We start from the raw sequence: 18,179 nt of genomic DNA, 5'->3' as shown, positions 1-18,179 counted from the left end.
CAGTCAAAATAACCATCAGACTCAGAGCGGCTTCTCCTGCAATCTATCGCTTTCCAAATTGGGCAAAAATGAAAACCAAAACAATGCAGGTCTGCAAACATGCACAATTTATTTCTGATGTATTTCAAATGCATACTCGGGAAGCTGCAGAGAAAAGATATTTGTGCAAATTACAATGAGCTGGTATACAACAAGAGCAAACATGACAGCTGTTTCCCATCAAATGTAACCTGGAGGTCACTGAAATTATTTCCTTTAGTGGAAAAAAATGTGCAGCCAATGAAACACACCCAGTATGCACATTTAAAAAAATCCCTTTATTCAGGACATACAGCGATAGACTGGACTTGTTACTCATGTACTCATTTTAAAAAGCATTTGGATATTCTCATTTCTTCTGCACCGGAGCGTCATCCCTCTCCACTGGGAATATTTCAATTTCCTTGATGATCCTCTGAGCAATAACGTTGTTGTTTGCTGACATCATCCTTCGAGACATCAAATCGAAGGGTCCCCCTGAATTGTCAAACAAAGTCTTTATTAAGAGGGGTTTCACCAAAAAAAAACAAATCCTGCTTTTAGTACGTATGACCTCCAATCTTTTTCTTTAAGTTTGTAGTTTATTGCTGCAGAATCCCTTGATGCTCCGTTGTCACATTTGAAAGCATACGCACCATCAACATCCAGCACTAGTCCTCCGGCTTCTCTGACGATAACCACTCCAGCAGCAATGTCCCAGAGGTGGATCCCGATCTCAAAGAAGGCCTCCACCGCCCCCGAAGCCACCAGACACATGTTGGTGGCAGCTGTCCCTGACCCCCGGAGCCTGTCAGGACACACCAGTTTGAGTTGAGTGAGTAAGAAAGCTACACTGCCCTATAAGGCGACCAACAGTAGGCTAACTAGAAGTGGAGGGAAGTGGAGAAAAAGATGGTTTAACTGGTCGGGAAACTGTGTAAGTTGCAGTTCCATTCCAATATAATGATGAGAAAGAAAAGGCATGTTGAGACCACTCACCCGTGCACGGGGATGCAGAGGATCTTCTGCATGGTGGAGAAGATCTTGGTTACTTTTTCTATGCTCCTGTCAGTTCCGTGCTCCGAGATGATGATGGACTTGTGGATATCTGCAACAGTTATTGTTATGTATAATTACAGGTGTGACAGTGACTGTAAAGGTGCACACACACACACACACACACACACACACACACACACACACAAAAACAGCCTAAAGTCCTCCAGATTGAATGTGTACAACCTTTTTTTAATGATTCCTTTTGAGTATTTGATTATGTTCTGAAGGTCCTTGATGTGAAAGTGCTGATTGTGTATGGGGACGTTTCCAGATGGTACATTTTAAAAGCAAAGGATGGCACACGTTTATGTTCTATGCAGAGCTCCATTTGTGTTGTTTCCGACTTTCTTTCATTCTCAAATATGCAAGACAGAAAGACCAAACCTTTGACTGATGCTGAAAAGAAATATGACAAGTGTTACCTTTTACATCGGACACCTGAATCTGCTCATCATCGCAGAACGCTCCCTTCCCCTTTCTTGCTTTGTACATTTTGTCTTCCAAGCAGCTGTACACCACACCAAACTCCAGCTGAAAAAAAAAGGGTCATTATTTCAGCTTTCACACACCACGTATGGATAAAATACTTTCATAATGACCGTTGTTGGATGTGACATACCTCCTTATTGACAGCAAAAGCAATAGACACAGCCACGAACGGGAATCTGTAGAGAAGTAGTTTCATGTGCATCAGATCAGAGTGTGTGATTACATAGCATGAAAGCGCTTCTCGTGTCGTACCCTGTGTATCTATTTATAGGCATTCTAATAGGAGGAGGTTTTGGGAAATAAGGCTATTCGTACTTTCAGAGATGAGAAAAACGATCCTAGCCGACTGTAAAATAATTCATTTCTGAGATAGAAATGTGAAAGTGGAGCAAGTTAGCCTGGCTAGCAGTTTCCCCCCCATTCCAGTCTTTATGTTTGTTGGTTTGTTTCCCAGCAGGACAAAGGAAAAAGAACTGGCCCGATTCTCATGAAACCTGGTGGACGGGTGTAGCATTTTCCACTTTCATTAACGTTGCCCAACAGGGCACGGGCTTGGCAGAGCGCTCTCAGACTGCCCTTCTGATTAAATACTGTGAATATTTGCTGCTATATAATAAACCGTATATGTGATTTGAGGACCAAATACACTTCTAATGCTTCTTGTAACAGCTGTTGAGCTTGTCCTGTTCGGTCAGCACGTGTTATTCAAACTCCTCCCATACTGGCGCTTTGTCTGAACCTTTGGTGTCACCGTAGTAGATGTGTGGTTAACGTTGAGGATTCAAACCAAACACACTTTGGGCAACAAAACCACTTAGTTGGTCTAAAAATAACTATGTAAACTCAGTAAAACATAAACAACATAACATAACGCTCTGATTTTGGAAGATGAAGATGACCCGCTCCGCATTCAGACATAAAGGGCTCATTCTAAGCTGATAAAAACACAACAATTCTTAGGTTCAGGTGGTCATACACTTTGGAAAACGTAGTTATGAATATTTACAAATTGTCAACACACACATCTGGCGTCTTACCCATGAACAAAGTTCGTGGTGCCGTCGACTGGGTCTATGATCCACGTAGGTTTATCAGTTAAGATCACCGGCTCCCCCTTTGAGACGGACTCTTCCCCAATGAAGCTGCAGCACAGAAGGACCAATGACAAATATCAAGATATGGAACAAACAGTGCAAAGATTCATATACAGGTTTGTTGTTGTGTGTGTGTGTGTGTGTGTGTGTGTATGACTCACCAGTGTGTGCCATCTCCAAATCCTTCTTTCAGAGAGCCGATGATGATCTTCTCCACCCTCTCGTCAGTCTTAGTGACCAGGTCGACAGTGGAGCTCTTTGTCTGGACCTTTATTTCTTCCTCCCCGGCTTTCCTAATTACCTAAACAAAGGGCCAATCATTGACACAATTTAGGGATCATGCGGATAAAGCAGGGCGTAGTTCATGTTTTGATCATCACAATGTCTTCCTAAATGTTCAAGCCGATGTTGCAAACACCAGAGAAGAACTGCAGTCAGATGGCTCGTATACGTACCGCTCCAGCCGCTCTCGCAACTTGAACAGCGAAGTCGTATGCGTTCTGCCACGGGTCCTCCATTTCCAGTGTACGGGGTGCTTTACTGAGGAGAGCCTGTAAAATGAACAAAGCTTGTAACAGTGCAGCTATGACTCATAAATGCATAGAAGTGTCATTTATCATTCATTAGAAACTCAATGAACTTAAATAAACAGGCATTAGAGGCTTTAAAAAAAATAGAAAAGTTATTAGCAAGTTGTAAAATGTGTCAACGCCCGTCTCTGAGGACCCACAATGCAATACTTCTAGTCCTGCATGCTTAGCACACCCTTCTTACAATAGAGTGAGTTATGCAACACTTCCTATCTGAAATCACCACCAGGAGCCGCAGGTTTTAGATTTTAAAATGTGAAGAAACGTAGGTACGGTTTAAAAAAATGGGGTGGGGAAGAAAAAGTCAAAGGTTCTCCAGTGAATGAATAGAAAGGAAACGCATGTGAATGCCGTTTACTTCATTGTATATTTAACGATTTAAAAATAAATGCTTCATTTTTAAATGTGTCATGTCATGCGTTAAAAGATTAGTGGCTGTCTCAATGGTGGAAGTGTAAGTACTAATACTGCACTGTGAAAACACTTCAGTAAAAGTGTGTGAGTATGATCAAGAAAATGAATTCATTGTGCAGTAACATGTTCTCTGTCAGTGTTTTACTGTTATATATGATGTGTGATGTTTCTGAATTAATATTGCTGCTGCATTAATATGTTGCATTTTACTGCTGTAGGTGTTTTTAACTCATTTGCATATCTTTGGGTAGTTTAATCAGCAATGCATCATATTCTATAGCATCATCTGTGAGAAACACATATTCACATAAATTTTGTTTTTCACTGGACAGAAAGGGGATGAAAACTTGTAATCTAAACAGTAACTAAACTCAAGACAAGTAGAAAGTTAGATATTGGTCCGTAAGATGTAGTGGGGTAGAAGTGTAGAGTTGTATTGTACTTCTTCCCATCTACGCAACTTTTTACTACCACTCCACTACATCTCAGAGGCACATATTGTTCTTTTTACTGCACTACATTTCAGATTATAATTCCCACCTCATAAAGAGTTGTTGGTGATAAATTACACAAAAGCGACATAATGTTATTAGACAATTATCCATTCATGATAAAACGCCTCTTACAGACAGACACACACACACACACACACACACAGGTTACAAAATGAAAGGACAGCTTACCTTGTGAAGACAGATGGACAAGCTGTCAGAGGAAGCTCCAAGATGCTAGTGCACCTTCTTTTGAAAAACGTAACCTTAAATTCCTTTTTTGGAGAGATTGTGCAACTTTTTTTTTTTTTTTTTAAACTGGCACGACAGTATGGGAAAAGTACTAGCACCGCCCTCCTGTGCTTCTTCATAGCAACCCAAAGGAAGAAGCATACTATGAAGGCAGACCTGCAACAACATGATGTGCAGTGAGTGCATTGAGGGCATCAATGTAAGCAAGCGGAAAGTTTTGGACTGTCTTTGGAATGTCAGGAAGACCACGCCCTGCTTTGTACTTTTTCTGTCACATACGTACATGCCAAAGCTAACATGGCTACTCTTTTAGCGTTGATGTCAGCTGATAAACCAGTTTACCTGAGGTGAAAATCTTATAAATAAGAGTACATTCCAGCTCCTGACTTGGGATTTGGCGCGGCAAACAAAAGCTCCTGTCATTTGTTATATTTCCTGACACTTTCACAGCTATTGTGCTTTCCCTTTATGTCCTTCACAGTATTCCACTCGTGAATAAATACTTTGAAAGATCCCCTGGTGAGTCAGCGTATGTGTGTGCATGCATGCCCGTTTCTCATTGTGCAACTCTTGGCAATATCCTCATGAACTGAATGAAAGTCTTTACTGCAGATACACAGATTTAGATGTGTCTGCATCTCCGAATATACGTCAACATATTTATCAGTACTGTTCGCACATAAAAGCGAACCGTTATCACAACTCACCGTAAGGTTGCTTGGATGCTAATTTATTCTCCTCCTCTGGGAGAGAATAAGGAGTTACTGCAAACAGCAAAGCTATGATAGTGATTCAAAGTAGCATTTTCACAATACAGTATAATTAGCTACCACAGATACAGTAAATGTGCAATTTTAAACCTCTCTTTCATCCAAATGCATGATGCCCTCAAGTCCCCGAGGGAGTGTAGAATACTATTCTCTCAAATCTTCAAGCTACTTCCCTTAAAAACAACCAAAGCGTTACGTTGCAGGAAGTCATACCTTGCTGCAAGAGGGATTGTTCAATTACTGGTAAACGCTGCATGTCTCAATATAATGACGTTGGGCCTCTTTGCTTGCTTACAACCTGAAATGGGAGGATAGTGGCGATATGTGGCACTGACCATGGTGATCGGGGTGCAGCGATGCAGATGGATGTATCGATATCTTGAAGCAGCACGTCGGGGACACTTCATTCCCATCGAAGCACACCTCCTTCCTACAGAGCCCAGTCATATTTCACTTGCTTTTTTGTGAGTTGATATAAATGTAAACGGGTTGTGTTGAATGGACATTATGTTAAAGTCTCATATCGGTCGCATCGCGGCAGACTTTGTGATATCAGCAAGTATCGTATCGTCGTCCAAAGAATTGAATTAATATCATACGTGTGATGAAACTTGTGATTTACGCCTCAACATGGTGAACTATAAGTGACTCTTGTTACAGTTTTTGTGTTACTGGAGACACTGAGTCACAGATACACACACACAAATATGTACTCGGTTCTACATTATCCCCCAGAAGAAGAAGAAGAAGAAAAAGAAGAAGAAGAAGAAGCAGCAGTCTGTGGGTTTTTTCCGGGGCTCGTTCAGACATGATGTTCTTCACGGCCACACCTTGCATAACTCAAGTTTATGTGGTGACATACTCGCTTTGACTGGTTGCTATACTACGTCAGCAAAGACAGGATGAGTGCTAATGCAAACGTTGAATTATTACATTTGATCTACTTGAAGCAAGTTATTGATCTGATATGGATAATCATATGATAACAGCTTTTCTTTAAAAGTTGCCAGATTCACTAGAAATACGGATTCATGAGCTTTGCGGCTAAAATAAGCAGACATCCGTTGCACCTAACAGATCAGTGTGTGGTGAAGCTGCTGTTTGACCGGGAGCAGCAGGAGAGCAGTTGTCATCCTGTTGTCCCTGTTGTGCACTAAATATAAGGGCGCTCTCTAAAATGTTGGGAGACAGGCTGAGGGAAGTGATAGGACAGGCAAAACAAATACATCAGTGCTGCTGTCTCCCTGGCAGGTCTGTTATGAATAATTTATCCAGGATGACGGATGTTTGGGATGTTTGGTTCCCTGGAATCACAGCTGTAACGGTGGCCTGCCATGATGCTGAAGTTGCTGAAGGTCAATGGTACACCCTGAAAGATGAGCAGGAGCTTCAGACATGTTGCTTCCTGTCTAGAGTCCTTCCTAAGGCCCCTTTGAGTTTTGAATTTTGCAGCTATTTGATCATAAAGTATTGTACAAACTGAAATTCTGACCTGATGGTGGCACAAGATGAAGAGTCAGGGGATCACTAAAGTCAAATTCATCCTCTGGGGACCAGGAATGACAACTTTTATGTGAATCTAGCCCAAAATTGTCAACCAGTTGCTTGCGCTAGAGGATAACTCAGGGGATCACCAAAGTCTGTTGGCTTTAACCTCTGGGCACCGTGAATGTAATGTCAGATTTATATGGCAACTCCTTCAATAGTCGTAAAAATAAAACGTGTTAACCTCATGGTGCCCACAGTCTGTAGGCTTCATCCTCTGGGGACCGTAAATAAATGTGAATGCAACTTTCATGACAAACATTCTAAAAGGTGTTCAGATACTTCAGTTTGGACCAAAGGTTGTGAACCACACGTTCAACCTACAGTGGCATAAATAAGACACAAAAAAAGACACATTGGGGTATTGAAACAAAAGTGAGAAACTCACAGAAGGCTAGCGTTGTTCTAAAACATCTCCGGGGAAAACATTTCTGGGCTGGAGCAAGAAAAACAGTTTCGCCAGCTTTTCAAAAGAACAATGGTTGGTACTTCCGGGCGGCAACCAGGACATAAAAATCAAAAGACTGGGAACCGGCAACATGAGCAGGTGTTGATGTAAAAAGGTGGAGTCGACAGAGGAGGACTCTGCTTTCAGCTGGCTGACTCTGGAAATCATTCCCAACCCTGGCGATTACGTCTCAACCCCCTGCTGCAGACTAACATGGACCATTGATTTCTTCGGAGGGGGCCCCAGCAGCATAGGACCTGGGTTTGCTCAAGTAAAGTGTTTTAAAACCATTTGTTTGTCATCAGCGAACACAAGCTGGAAAAAAAAACGAGAGACGACAGTCCGTGGAGAGCAAAACTCGGGGCTATTTCATAAAACACATCAGGGGGGGGTGGGGGGGGGTCTGCATGTGCAGCATGCGCAGCACTGACTGAAAGGGCAGGGGAAACGCAGCAGAGAATTTTACATGGTATAACGGCTGTAAATGCTTTTATCTCTCTACTAAATCACAACGGAAGCAGTCAGACTGGGTTTTCTTTTCCCCCTAGTGTTTTATAGTGTCTGTTTTCTATTCATTTGTTTTTTTCTGTTTGCCACAAGAGACGCTTTCTTTCTTCATATTTTCTACTTTATAGATTTTATAAGGAGAAAAGACAGTTTATCAGTTTTCTAGGTCAGAGCAAATAAGGACGTCTATTTATGTTGCGAACGCGTGGCTGATACAGGCCACTGTCAGAGTGTCAGGTGTTTAGGAGCCTTGCTGGAGATCCAATACAGAGGAATTTTCCATTCTCCAATGCGGCGCTAGATACTATCAGATTTCAGAAGATATGGGCTGGTGTAGGCTTTTGTGTTGTCACAGTGAACTGGAGCACGGGAGCAGTCTTGGCAGATTTTATTACGAATGTTTTCCTTTTCTTTTTTGTGTTGGGAATGGTATATTTACAAATTTCCGAAGGAACAAGGAATGACAGCAAACTCCCTCTTTTAGTCGAAGATATTCGGCATTTCTCTGCACAAACGTTCGCACTCAGGTTTTACTTCTTCTGCCAATGGTAGTCTTCGGTGTTGGTATAGCCGACATGTGGATGCATGCTGACACCTGTCTGCGCGGCGTTAATGACATGCATTTATCCATCTGTCGTGTGTCAGAAAGAGGCCGGGCATGGCAGGAGATATTTATAGTCCTCTTTATTCGCTCCCTTCATTACATCCGGTATTTCAGTCTGGACTTGAAGAAGTTAGAAATAAAAGTAATTATATGCAGACTGTTTTTCATGTACATATTCTTGGATCAACTATAGTGCAAACTAGTGATGGCACTGAAATTAATTTACATAAATATACATGTATGTATGCTTTTCTTTTTTTTTAGCTTTTTATATCATTCAGCAGTTTCTTAGTGGTGTTCCTTATGTATTCAAATCCAAACTTAGTCCAGCCCACACCAGGGGGGGGAAAACAATGAATGGCTCTCCATTGTATTTGTAGTGTGCGAGTGTGCCTCCATGTCACTTTCATCTGCTAGCAAACAGAAAAAAAACGCAGGTTAGATGCACTACGCACAGTGTAACAAGACGAGAGATCCAGACACTCGTCGACACCTCATCATCACACAACACATACAAGTACACGAACAACCCCACTTATCAAAGCTAACGTTGACTCAGCTCGTGCTAGCCCAAACATTATTCATAACCAGAACACAGATGGGCCTGCCCTTTAAACAAATGTGACTTTAAATACATTTAACCAAATACAATAACCTATAACATCTTACATGAAAAAGCAATAATATTGGTCAACACCTGAACACATTTACAAAGACAAGTGTGTATTCGGAAACACAGGCTTAATTCCTGCACCACACACCATATCGTTACTGTCCAAATAAGAACAAAAAGTCTAAATCTGTGAAAGGCTAAATGCAGAAACACAACAATGACTTACAAAGAAAGCAGAAAGAAGAAGATCTAACAAACTTCAGAGGATTTCTCTCCAGAGGTAAGTTTATCGCTTTGGTTCTTAAGGCAAAGACGGAATCGTGACTTGTTAAAAAACAAAACAGTTGGGTGATAAAAAAAACTGTTCAGTCGGTAGAAGAGATGATGGAAATTTACGAGCCATCTGTGTCGTCTCTCCCAACGTGGAACTCTGTTATCTCTTTGGCGATGCGTTCTGCTATTGCTCTGCTGCTGGCGATGATCAGCCTCCGAGACATCAGATCAAACGGTCCACCTGGACGAGACACAGGAGAAGAAGTCTCATTGTGCTGGTACAAGAATGTAAAAGTTAACATTCGAAAGGTTTGTTGCGTAAACCTGAATAAAGCAGCTTATTCTTCTTCTCTTCTTCTTTTTGAATAGATTTGCACTGTTCAAAATGTCCTTCAGAGAGGATGAAGCATCCAATGCTGGCGTCACCTCACCGCTGCTGGTGTACACTGACTAACCAGGTAATTTAAAGGCAAATAATCTATTTAAGTCAACTCTCTTGAGTAATGAGATTTAATTTAATACGAGCCAAAGACAGAATAGAACGATACAAGTCATTACAGCAAACAGTAGAGCACGTTTATGCCAGCGGCCATTTTCTCCTCCATAGATCTGGCTTATTGCACCATCCGATCGATGAAACGGAGAGAACGTATTCATTTTGAGACGCCCGTGTTTTGCGGAAGAACAATTGCTAAGTAATGAGCTAGTCACAAGAGGGGAAACGGTTATATATCAGATGGGGAAGGCGTGGGAGACGGATTTCCAAGATCATGATCCTGCTCATTATAAAATTCCACACTCCGTGGGATCAGACTTTAAGCGCGGGAGCCGATCGGTGAGTTACAACCTTCACTTATTGTCTAAAGAGGAGAGGATGTCTAACCCACCACAAACACACACACACACACACAAGCTCCTCCTTACTTCTTAAATATATAGGACAAAAGTCTTTTGGCAGAAATTAAGAATGCGCTTACTCCTTTAATAGCAGTGCTATTGTCAAGTGTGCAGGTTTGATTTGACAGCAGCTTCCAATAACCCTGAATATCGCAGCTGTTGCCGAAATGTAACACCAACATTTCTCAAATCCAACCGCTTCCTGTTTCAAGTGCAAAGCCGCCAGCTGTAACTGCGTTACAGTCATTTGTGAGCAGCGAGAGGGATGATAACCAATAACAGCGAGAATTTGTAACAATGAATAATTCATAAACGTTTAATAACTTCCGTTGTGCTTGCCCTGGACCAGCCTTTTTCTCCACCGGTCCATCCCCCCCCCCCCCCCCCCCCCCCCCCCCCCCCCCCCCCCCCCCCCTGCTGCTCGCTTCCTTCAGGTCATCCAGTGACTCATCAGCCTCTGAAAAAACAACAACATAATAATAAGTTCAGCAAAGAGAGCTCAAGTCCTCTCAGTGACTCACCTGAAATGTCCATGATAACTCCTCCGGCCTCAGTAACAACCGCCGCCCCTCCAGCCATGTCCCAGCAGTGGATGCCCATGTGGTAGTAAGCGTCGGCCGAGCCGCACGCCACCAGACACATGTTGACAGCTGCGCTGCCCGGGGAGCGGACGCTGTGGATGGAAATGAGATGTCTGCTCTGCATTTGACTCACTCTTAAAAACCGCTGGTGGTGCACTGAAAGTTTAGTGAGCGTATGTGAATGTTTTAGGTTATAGTCCTGGAGATGTTCACGGACTCAAACCACATTTGGGATACTATTTATGGCTGGTGTCTCCATGGTGTTTGGTATTTAAGTGTCGTCATTGCTTCTCTCAATTTGTATTTTTGCACCTTAACCATCAGGCTACCAGGGCGTCCCCCTCTATAGTGCTCTCAGACTGCCTTTCCTCACAAAAAAAGGGTTCACAGGAAGCCACACATGCATGTAATCCATGGTTACTATTTCTATTGTTATCTCATCGATATCAGCCACTCCGTTTAAAATCCACTCCTACAGACACAGCTGTATATGGAGCTGCAATATATGCAAAAAACCCAAAGCTGCTTCACATTAAAAGCCTGCTCCACCGGTAAAACATGGGAGGGGGTGGGTGGGGCGCTTTATTGTGAAGCAGCCACAGGAAACACAATGTTTACGGTTATTGTTGACCACAATCATTCATTTAAAAAGTGTCTGGAAAGCATTTTTAGCAGTGCCCATTAGTCGATGATTTGTTTTTATATATAAATGAGCAATGGAACCAGAAGGAGCCACAGAGAGCTGAAGGCGACAGCCTTAACTCACAGTGTGCTGCTGCTGCTGTGTGGAAAACCACACAACCAGATCGGATGTTCTTCTTTCTCACAACCACATGGCTTTGTTCAGCTTTACCGTAAACCAGTCAGTCTTCTGTTAAGGGAGTGTTTGCTGAAGTACCGATCACAGGAGTCACCGGATCAAACAGGACTGAAACGATAAGGATTACAACACTTGCACACTTGTATTTGTTTACCCGTGGACGGGGATGGTGAGGATGCTCCGCACGTTGGCCAACATTGTTTTGAAACGCTCGGGATCCTTGTGGAAGTTCATTTCCGTCAGTACCAGGGATTGGCTAATATCTTGGAAGACACACAGAGAATACCCGTTAACTCCCCTGAAGACACAAACACTGCCTCCGAGCTGTCTCTGTGTACAGATGTTGGTGCTAGAATCAGGCTGTGGCATTGCCTCCACCTGGTGGATTTGTTGAGAACAGCAACACTGAAGAAATCTCAACGTTTACCTTCCTGTCCAGACACTTTGATGGGGTCTCCGTTGCAGAATGCCCCCTTCCCTTTCCGCGCTGTGTACATTTTGTCCTCGATGCAGCTGTAGACGATCCCAAACTCTATCTGAGACCGAGAAGCAGCACAGAAAAACAGCTGTGATGAGGGAGGAGGGCTAAGAATAGAACCGCAGCCATACAAACTACTGTACGACTCATCACTCTCTGGGTTATTGGGGTAATAAGGATTCGTTTAATTAAGATGCTACAGTGTCAAAAAAGTGACTCACAAACAACACAGCATACCTCTTTCTTCACAGTGAAGCCAATTGATACGGACACAAAGGGGAACCTGCAGAAAAGGAATTTATAATATAAGAAAAGCATTCCCATAATGAACTCCCTTTAGGTTTAAGCTCAGAGGATTCACTTTCTATTATCAGTTCAGTTTCATCTACATTGTCTAATTATCCCTGACGGAGAGGACAACCCGAGAGAACCCAATTAAAAGATAAAAATAGATAAGGAGCGACAAAGATCAAATAAATCCAGTGGCCTATCAGGCCTCTCAGTGGTTTGTATAAAGGGGAAGATGTACAGAGAGACGGTCATTACTGCCAAGTTAACCCAGCGTTCAGAGGGCGAGCCGAACCCCGAACGAGAATAAATATTTTAATACAATATCATAATTTTAATCATATTTTATGAATTAAAAGAAGAACACGAGTCTTCTCACTGAGTGCGGAGATCAGAACTGCATCAACAACAACTGTAATACATAGCAGCGGCCTGCTGCGACGAAATAACAGACAGTTTAGCATTCAACACCCGTAAAGAGCCGTACCTGTGAACAAAGTTGGTGGTACCATCGATGGGGTCGATGATCCAGGTGGGATCGTCCGTCAGAACACTGGGAGCGCCTGCTGCTACCGACTCCTCCCCTATGAAGCTTCAGGATCAGAGAGAAATACGCTACTGATGCCGTCTGCCCGCTGCGTTTACTTTGAGTATTATTATGTCATACGAGGCACAGTTTCCTTTGTGTCCAAAGTACTTTATACTACAGCATCCTGGAGCGAGTCAACAGGTATTCCTGGTGGATATTGATTTCTACTTTTACTGTGACAGAAAATTAATAAATCAACAACTTAAGAAAAGGTATTTCTGGTAGCATGGAGAAGATGTTCATATTTGTTTGTGGCTCGTTTTTCCCAAATTCTTGGCTCCATCCCCGTCCAGATTGGCTATAAGAGCAATAGTGTGTACATTCTTCATAACACAGCCAAAGTAGGGAAAACTATCATCCACATTATAAACAAAATAAGCAAAGTAACATTTGATAAATGCAGCATTAAAACACAAGGAAACAGATGAAAGCATGAGAATAAGGAGCGAACCCAGAGAATATAAACACGCGCGTCCTGCAGCACGTGCAAGCCGCTCAGCTCTCTCTAGTCACACACCTGTGAGCGGGGTACTTCTCCTTGATGGAGGCTATGATGAGCCGTTCCACTCTCTGGTCCGTCTCGGTCACCAGGTCAACCGGCGAGCTCTTCTGCATGACGGCGATGTCCTCCGTGAGCGCCTCGCGGATCATCTGGCAGAAGCACACCAATGGCAAACTCAGCTGAGGGGATTTCATGCACGACTGACTACATCTGCTGCTGTGATTAGACCCCAACGTGTGCCGTGTTATGGTGACAGTGACGGGTCAGAGACGATGAGGCGCAAGCTCCAAAAGTCTTCATTGTGTTTTGTCACTTTACAAAAAAGGTAGAGGGATGGCAATACTCTTAAATAAAATAAAATAAAATAAACTTGCTGTAAACCTTTATTTTGGATTTTAGAATTGTTTTCTCTTTGCTGCAAGAAAAAAGACTTGTTTAATCTACAATATATTTTGAATTTAAGGATACTAGTTGTATGGTCCTAACTGAATGTACAGGGGGAGATGTTCATTTGTACCTCCTCATCTTTAAATACATTTGTTGGTCAATTGCCTGTCAACATCTTAAAACGCTTTCACCTGGTTTCAAGAGCTGCCTGACAAGGAATTAAAAATGCATGATTTTCAGTCAAAACTTTGCCTTCATTTGCATTTAAAACAACAGTTTTAAACAGTCAAACTCTCCCCTTTATGCATATCCTTGGATCTCTTTTATATGATCATATCATGCACCTGCAAGTCACTGCTGCTGTGATACAGATACAAGTGGATGCAAAACTTAAATAAAGTAGTTTCCAGACCATAGCATTAAAAAATAACAAGCATTAACTAGTATTTACTCACCTTCCCAGCCTTTTTGGTGACTTCCACACAGTGATTCATACACTCTTGCCACGGATCACTCATGTTGATTTCAGGGATTTAACGTGATTTTCCCAGATAATGACAGATTGTAACGTTAGGTCCCTGTTGAGAAACACAGCACAGTAACAACACAGTTACAACACAGTTACGGTAACAGACAACCGACGAGCTACATGGCTGAAAAGATTAAGAAGCAAGTAAATCCGCACGAGCGTTGTGCAGGTTAGCTCTCTATGCTAGTTAGCTTTTAAATAAATAAACTGGCACTTTGCGTAATAACGAGCACAGCTTCAAACTTAACATTAACGGTTTAGCCAGACAGCTTTGTAACGTCTTAATTAACGTTGTTATAAACTACAGCAGTGAGTGATTCAACGGGCTAAAGCCAACTCAACCCACCTCCAGACGCACTTCTTCTATGACACTTTTAGCTAGCTAATGAGAGGGCGGGACTGTTGGTAGGGCTCACGATCTCATTGGTCAATAAATCCCACCGGAAGTAAAATCGCTGTTTTCATTGGCTAGAAGGCTGTCGTTTGTCCACACAGGAAACCATTGTTTTTTAGTTGTTGACAGAAGCATGGATGTCTCAGAAGGAGACAATGAGAGGCAGCAAATAATGGATGATTTCTGCATGTGTGATTTTTAATGTTATATGGTGTTGTGTATATTTTTGATCAGCAGCTTACTGATATATTATAATTGCACTCCTAATTCACACTCTTTCCTACTTTACACAGCAACTGCTGCACACTAATTCTTCCCCTCGGGATGTTACAGTATCTTTGTCCTGTTAATCTGGTACATCTGTAGCTTTCTGCCTTTCTGTAATGTGGACTGAACCCTATGTTTTAAATTACATTCGGGTTTAATTAAGTGTCTTGTCCTTAAACTCAAACAAAACAGAAAGTGAACAAATGCGTTGGTGGCAATACAAAAAGACAAGAAAATGAGACTCCAGTGGTGTCTCATGCACTTTAAATGCTAACAGGAAGAATGTATGATGATTTATGTATCAATCGTATCGAATAACCTGATAGCCCCTTCTGCAAATATATATATATTTCATTCTACTGTTTGTATCAGACTGGAAGGACCTCACTCTGGATCCAGGCACTGCCCACCCTGTGACTGTGGAAAGATTCGCCATCTCATATTACAACTATTTAGCATACTTTGAACTTTTGTTTATAGGTTCAAGATTTATCTATAAATCCAAACAGCAGCATAGCCTAACACTGCTGATAATTGTTTGCTTGATATTGATATAAGTTCATGCATGACACATACTTTAAATCAACCTGGTTTGTGTTTTTTGTTGTGTTAAATGAATAATTCTACTAGATATCCATTGTGTTAATTTATGCAAGTTGTTCGAGAGAGCTTGGGGGGGAATCCGCCTTGTTTTAACAATGTAAATATAATAAACATATAAAACCTTTTTTTGGCCAGAAGGTGGCAGCAGCAGCACTCTATGGGATCTGATTCACACATATATCGGCTGTCTTGTGTAGGAATCTTTATTGCTGCAGGGTGTTGTGATCCACGTTAAAACCTATATTTCCCGAAAGATTAATATGCACATTCTTCGATGTGCAATGATAACACTTTGCATATAACTCCAGAACTACAAAGGCACGTTTTGTCACTTTAGTCAAGTAAAATCAGGAAAAGGAAAAATAGGATTTGGTTGCTTTTCTGCATTTCTTTTACATTTTTTAGTTTTGGTTTGTGGCTGCCGGTCTCATAAAACACGTTTAGGAATCATCATGAAGGACTTGTTCATGTATGTTTGGACTACATCTCTTGTGGGTAAAACTACTATACAAGAAAGCCCAAATTGCAAAATAAGATTATTCTCAATGACAGTGAAAAGACATTTTAAAAAGAGGCAAACAATTACACATTCTTACATACTAAATTGTTGACTTGTAATTTTGATTATCGTGAAATATTGAATGGACTTAGTGTCTTAACAGAAAACAGAGAGTCTCATGATACCTTCGAAAATATTAAAATGATGTCCTCTACTTCGGTATTAAGATATTTTAACATTAAGCTTCCTTTTACTTGAGTTCATGATTCACAAACTTCCCCTAGTGGCAAGATGTTGGTTCTGCTTACAAGAAACACATTTACACACAGCTGTACTTTACATTATGGGGAAGTACAGTCATTATTATTCATTATTATATTATATATTATGGCCTTTCCCTGAAGCTACATTTCAGTTTGTCAATGAAGCCATGAATAATGTATGAAAAGAGTGCTATACACCCCGAATCAGATTTTTGCTTGCTTTTCATCTATATTCGCTTCATGTCAATAAACTCTGTCAGTCTTGTTAAGACTCTCTGTCCTCCTGTGCGGAGTGCTAAAAATGCAATTAGCTTTGAAACAACAGGGCACTATAATCCAAACTGTTTTACAGATTTACCCTCAGGTGGACTTTATCACACAAAGCGGTGGCAGAAATTCAAAACCATCACAAGCGGTTAATGAGAAGACAGTTTGAGGCATTCCCTAAATCTAACCTCCAAACTAGAGCACTGCTTTTTCTTTATTTTAGGACAAGGCAGTAAAATGAGAATCACATTCAGACAATTCACACTTGGTGAAAACCTTAAATTAAACTATCCAAGGTCTGTTAGACTCCCTATAATTTATCTGTATATTAACAAAACAAAAGTAACACCAAAATAGGCCAATTTCTACCCCCCTACGTCGAACAGATCTACATTTTTATGTCAACTAAGTCCTTGTTATATTTTGTGTCTGCATGTGATTGTTCACAGAATCTGTAGGAAAGTACTCAAAACGGTCTCTCTGGTAGTTCCTGCTACAGCTGGTGCAGGATCACATTTGGACACGATGACTCACACACAGACTCACAAGGTGAAAACTACCATCGTCGCTGTCACTCCTGGAAATCATTTTCATTCATTCGTTTAAACCTTTATTTAAGCATCGAAAATCATTGAGGTTCCCCTCATTTGCAATGATGATAAGAAATACACAGAGAAGATAACAAATGAAGACCACAAAGAAGGGATAGCAGGTGTGTGAATGTTCATCCTCTTATTTTAGAGTGCTATGCCAAAAATGTTTCAAAGTTAATGGACAATGTTTCCCTGATGTCGAACTTTTAAGATGTTGGCCAGATCTGCACAGAGAATTCACCAGTGCCTTTGGTGCAGATGTTTACTTTCCTCCCAATGCAAATAAAAAAAATCACCGAATTGTATGAGGTCATTAGCAGAGACATGACAAAACAACCAGATGGTACTTTTATTATAGCTGCTGATTTTATCAAGCAAACCTCAGATCTGGTTTTCTTAAATTCCACAACGAGAGGAAACAATGCACCGGACCATGTTCACACAATTATTCCTGGTAGCTACAAAGCCCTCCCCCACCCCAACTCTGGACAATCAGACCACTGCCTACTTACGCCCAGCTAATTCAATGGGTCAAACCATCAATAGATACAATTAAAGCGTGGACAGATGTGACTACAGCTGCTCTTTTTGAATTTTCAGACCGGCACATGTTAAGCAATGCTGTCACCAAGGGGAAAGACATTAATGAGAGACATCATATATCAGCAAATGTGCTGAGGTTGTAGTGATCATAAAACCATTAAAATCATTCTCCGACCGGAAAGCCTGGATGAATGGAGAGGTGAGGGCGTGATCTAGAGAGAGAAGAAAGGCAAGACTTAAAGCTGGCATCAAGGATGCAAAGCGGGGGCGACAAGGGAGAATGTCAGACAGTAAAATTACCCTAAAAAGGGGACTCTGCTGCTCAAGAACAATATCGCTTTTGTCCACAGGGACCGCCAGAATCGACACACAATAAAAGTGCCTTGTGGTAGCTTTAATTAATTAAGCATTGCAAGTAATGTAAGTAGTGTACGTTTGTCCCGTAAAACCTAAAAAATGAATACAAAGAGGTAGGCTACTTTACAAAACAACGTTTACTTTTTTCAACAGAA

The 18,179-nt window shown here is 41.5% G+C and overlaps 1 protein-coding gene across 1 annotated transcript; it reads right to left on the bottom strand.

Moving 5' to 3' along the window:
• Positions 1-298: 298 nt before the first annotated feature.
• On the bottom strand, positions 299-14,479 carry LOC306712038 (uncharacterized protein). Its single transcript, XM_079181137.1, has 19 exons — positions 14,165-14,479; positions 13,338-13,471; positions 12,719-12,823; positions 12,181-12,226; positions 11,893-12,001; positions 11,620-11,728; positions 10,586-10,737; positions 9,295-9,408; positions 8,619-8,691; positions 7,036-7,042; positions 4,348-4,392; positions 3,116-3,211; positions 2,822-2,961; positions 2,604-2,708; positions 1,697-1,742; positions 1,500-1,608; positions 1,018-1,126; positions 675-826; positions 299-516 (listed from the first exon to the last, which is right to left on the bottom strand). The coding sequence occupies exons 1-19, from the start codon at positions 14,225-14,227 to the stop codon at positions 389-391; spliced, it is 1,842 nt and encodes a 613-aa protein (XP_079037263.1). The 5' UTR covers positions 14,228-14,479; the 3' UTR covers positions 299-388.
• Positions 14,480-18,179: the final 3,700 nt, after the last annotated feature.

The sequence above is a fragment of the Pholis gunnellus genome (assembly GCF_910591455.1).
Source record: "Pholis gunnellus genome assembly, chromosome: 20".
Taxonomy (NCBI): domain Eukaryota; kingdom Metazoa; phylum Chordata; class Actinopteri; order Perciformes; family Pholidae; genus Pholis; species Pholis gunnellus.
The sequence above is the reverse complement of the archived record's forward strand: the minus strand, read 5'-3'. Positions and strand labels throughout refer to the sequence as shown.

Excerpts from the sequence above, each read along its gene's own strand:
- LOC306712038 (XM_079181137.1), bottom strand. The coding sequence starts at position 14,227 with ATGAGTGATCCGTGGCAAGAGTGTATGAATCACTGTGTGGAAGTCACC. Across the intron at positions 12,227-12,718 it reads ACCACCAACTTTGTTCACAG|GTTCCCCTTTGTGTCCGTAT; the intron begins GTACGGCTCTTT and ends CCTTTTCTGCAG. Across the intron at positions 10,738-11,619 it reads CTCACCATCCCCGTCCACGG|CGTCCGCTCCCCGGGCAGCG; the intron begins GTAAACAAATAC and ends TTCCATCCACAG.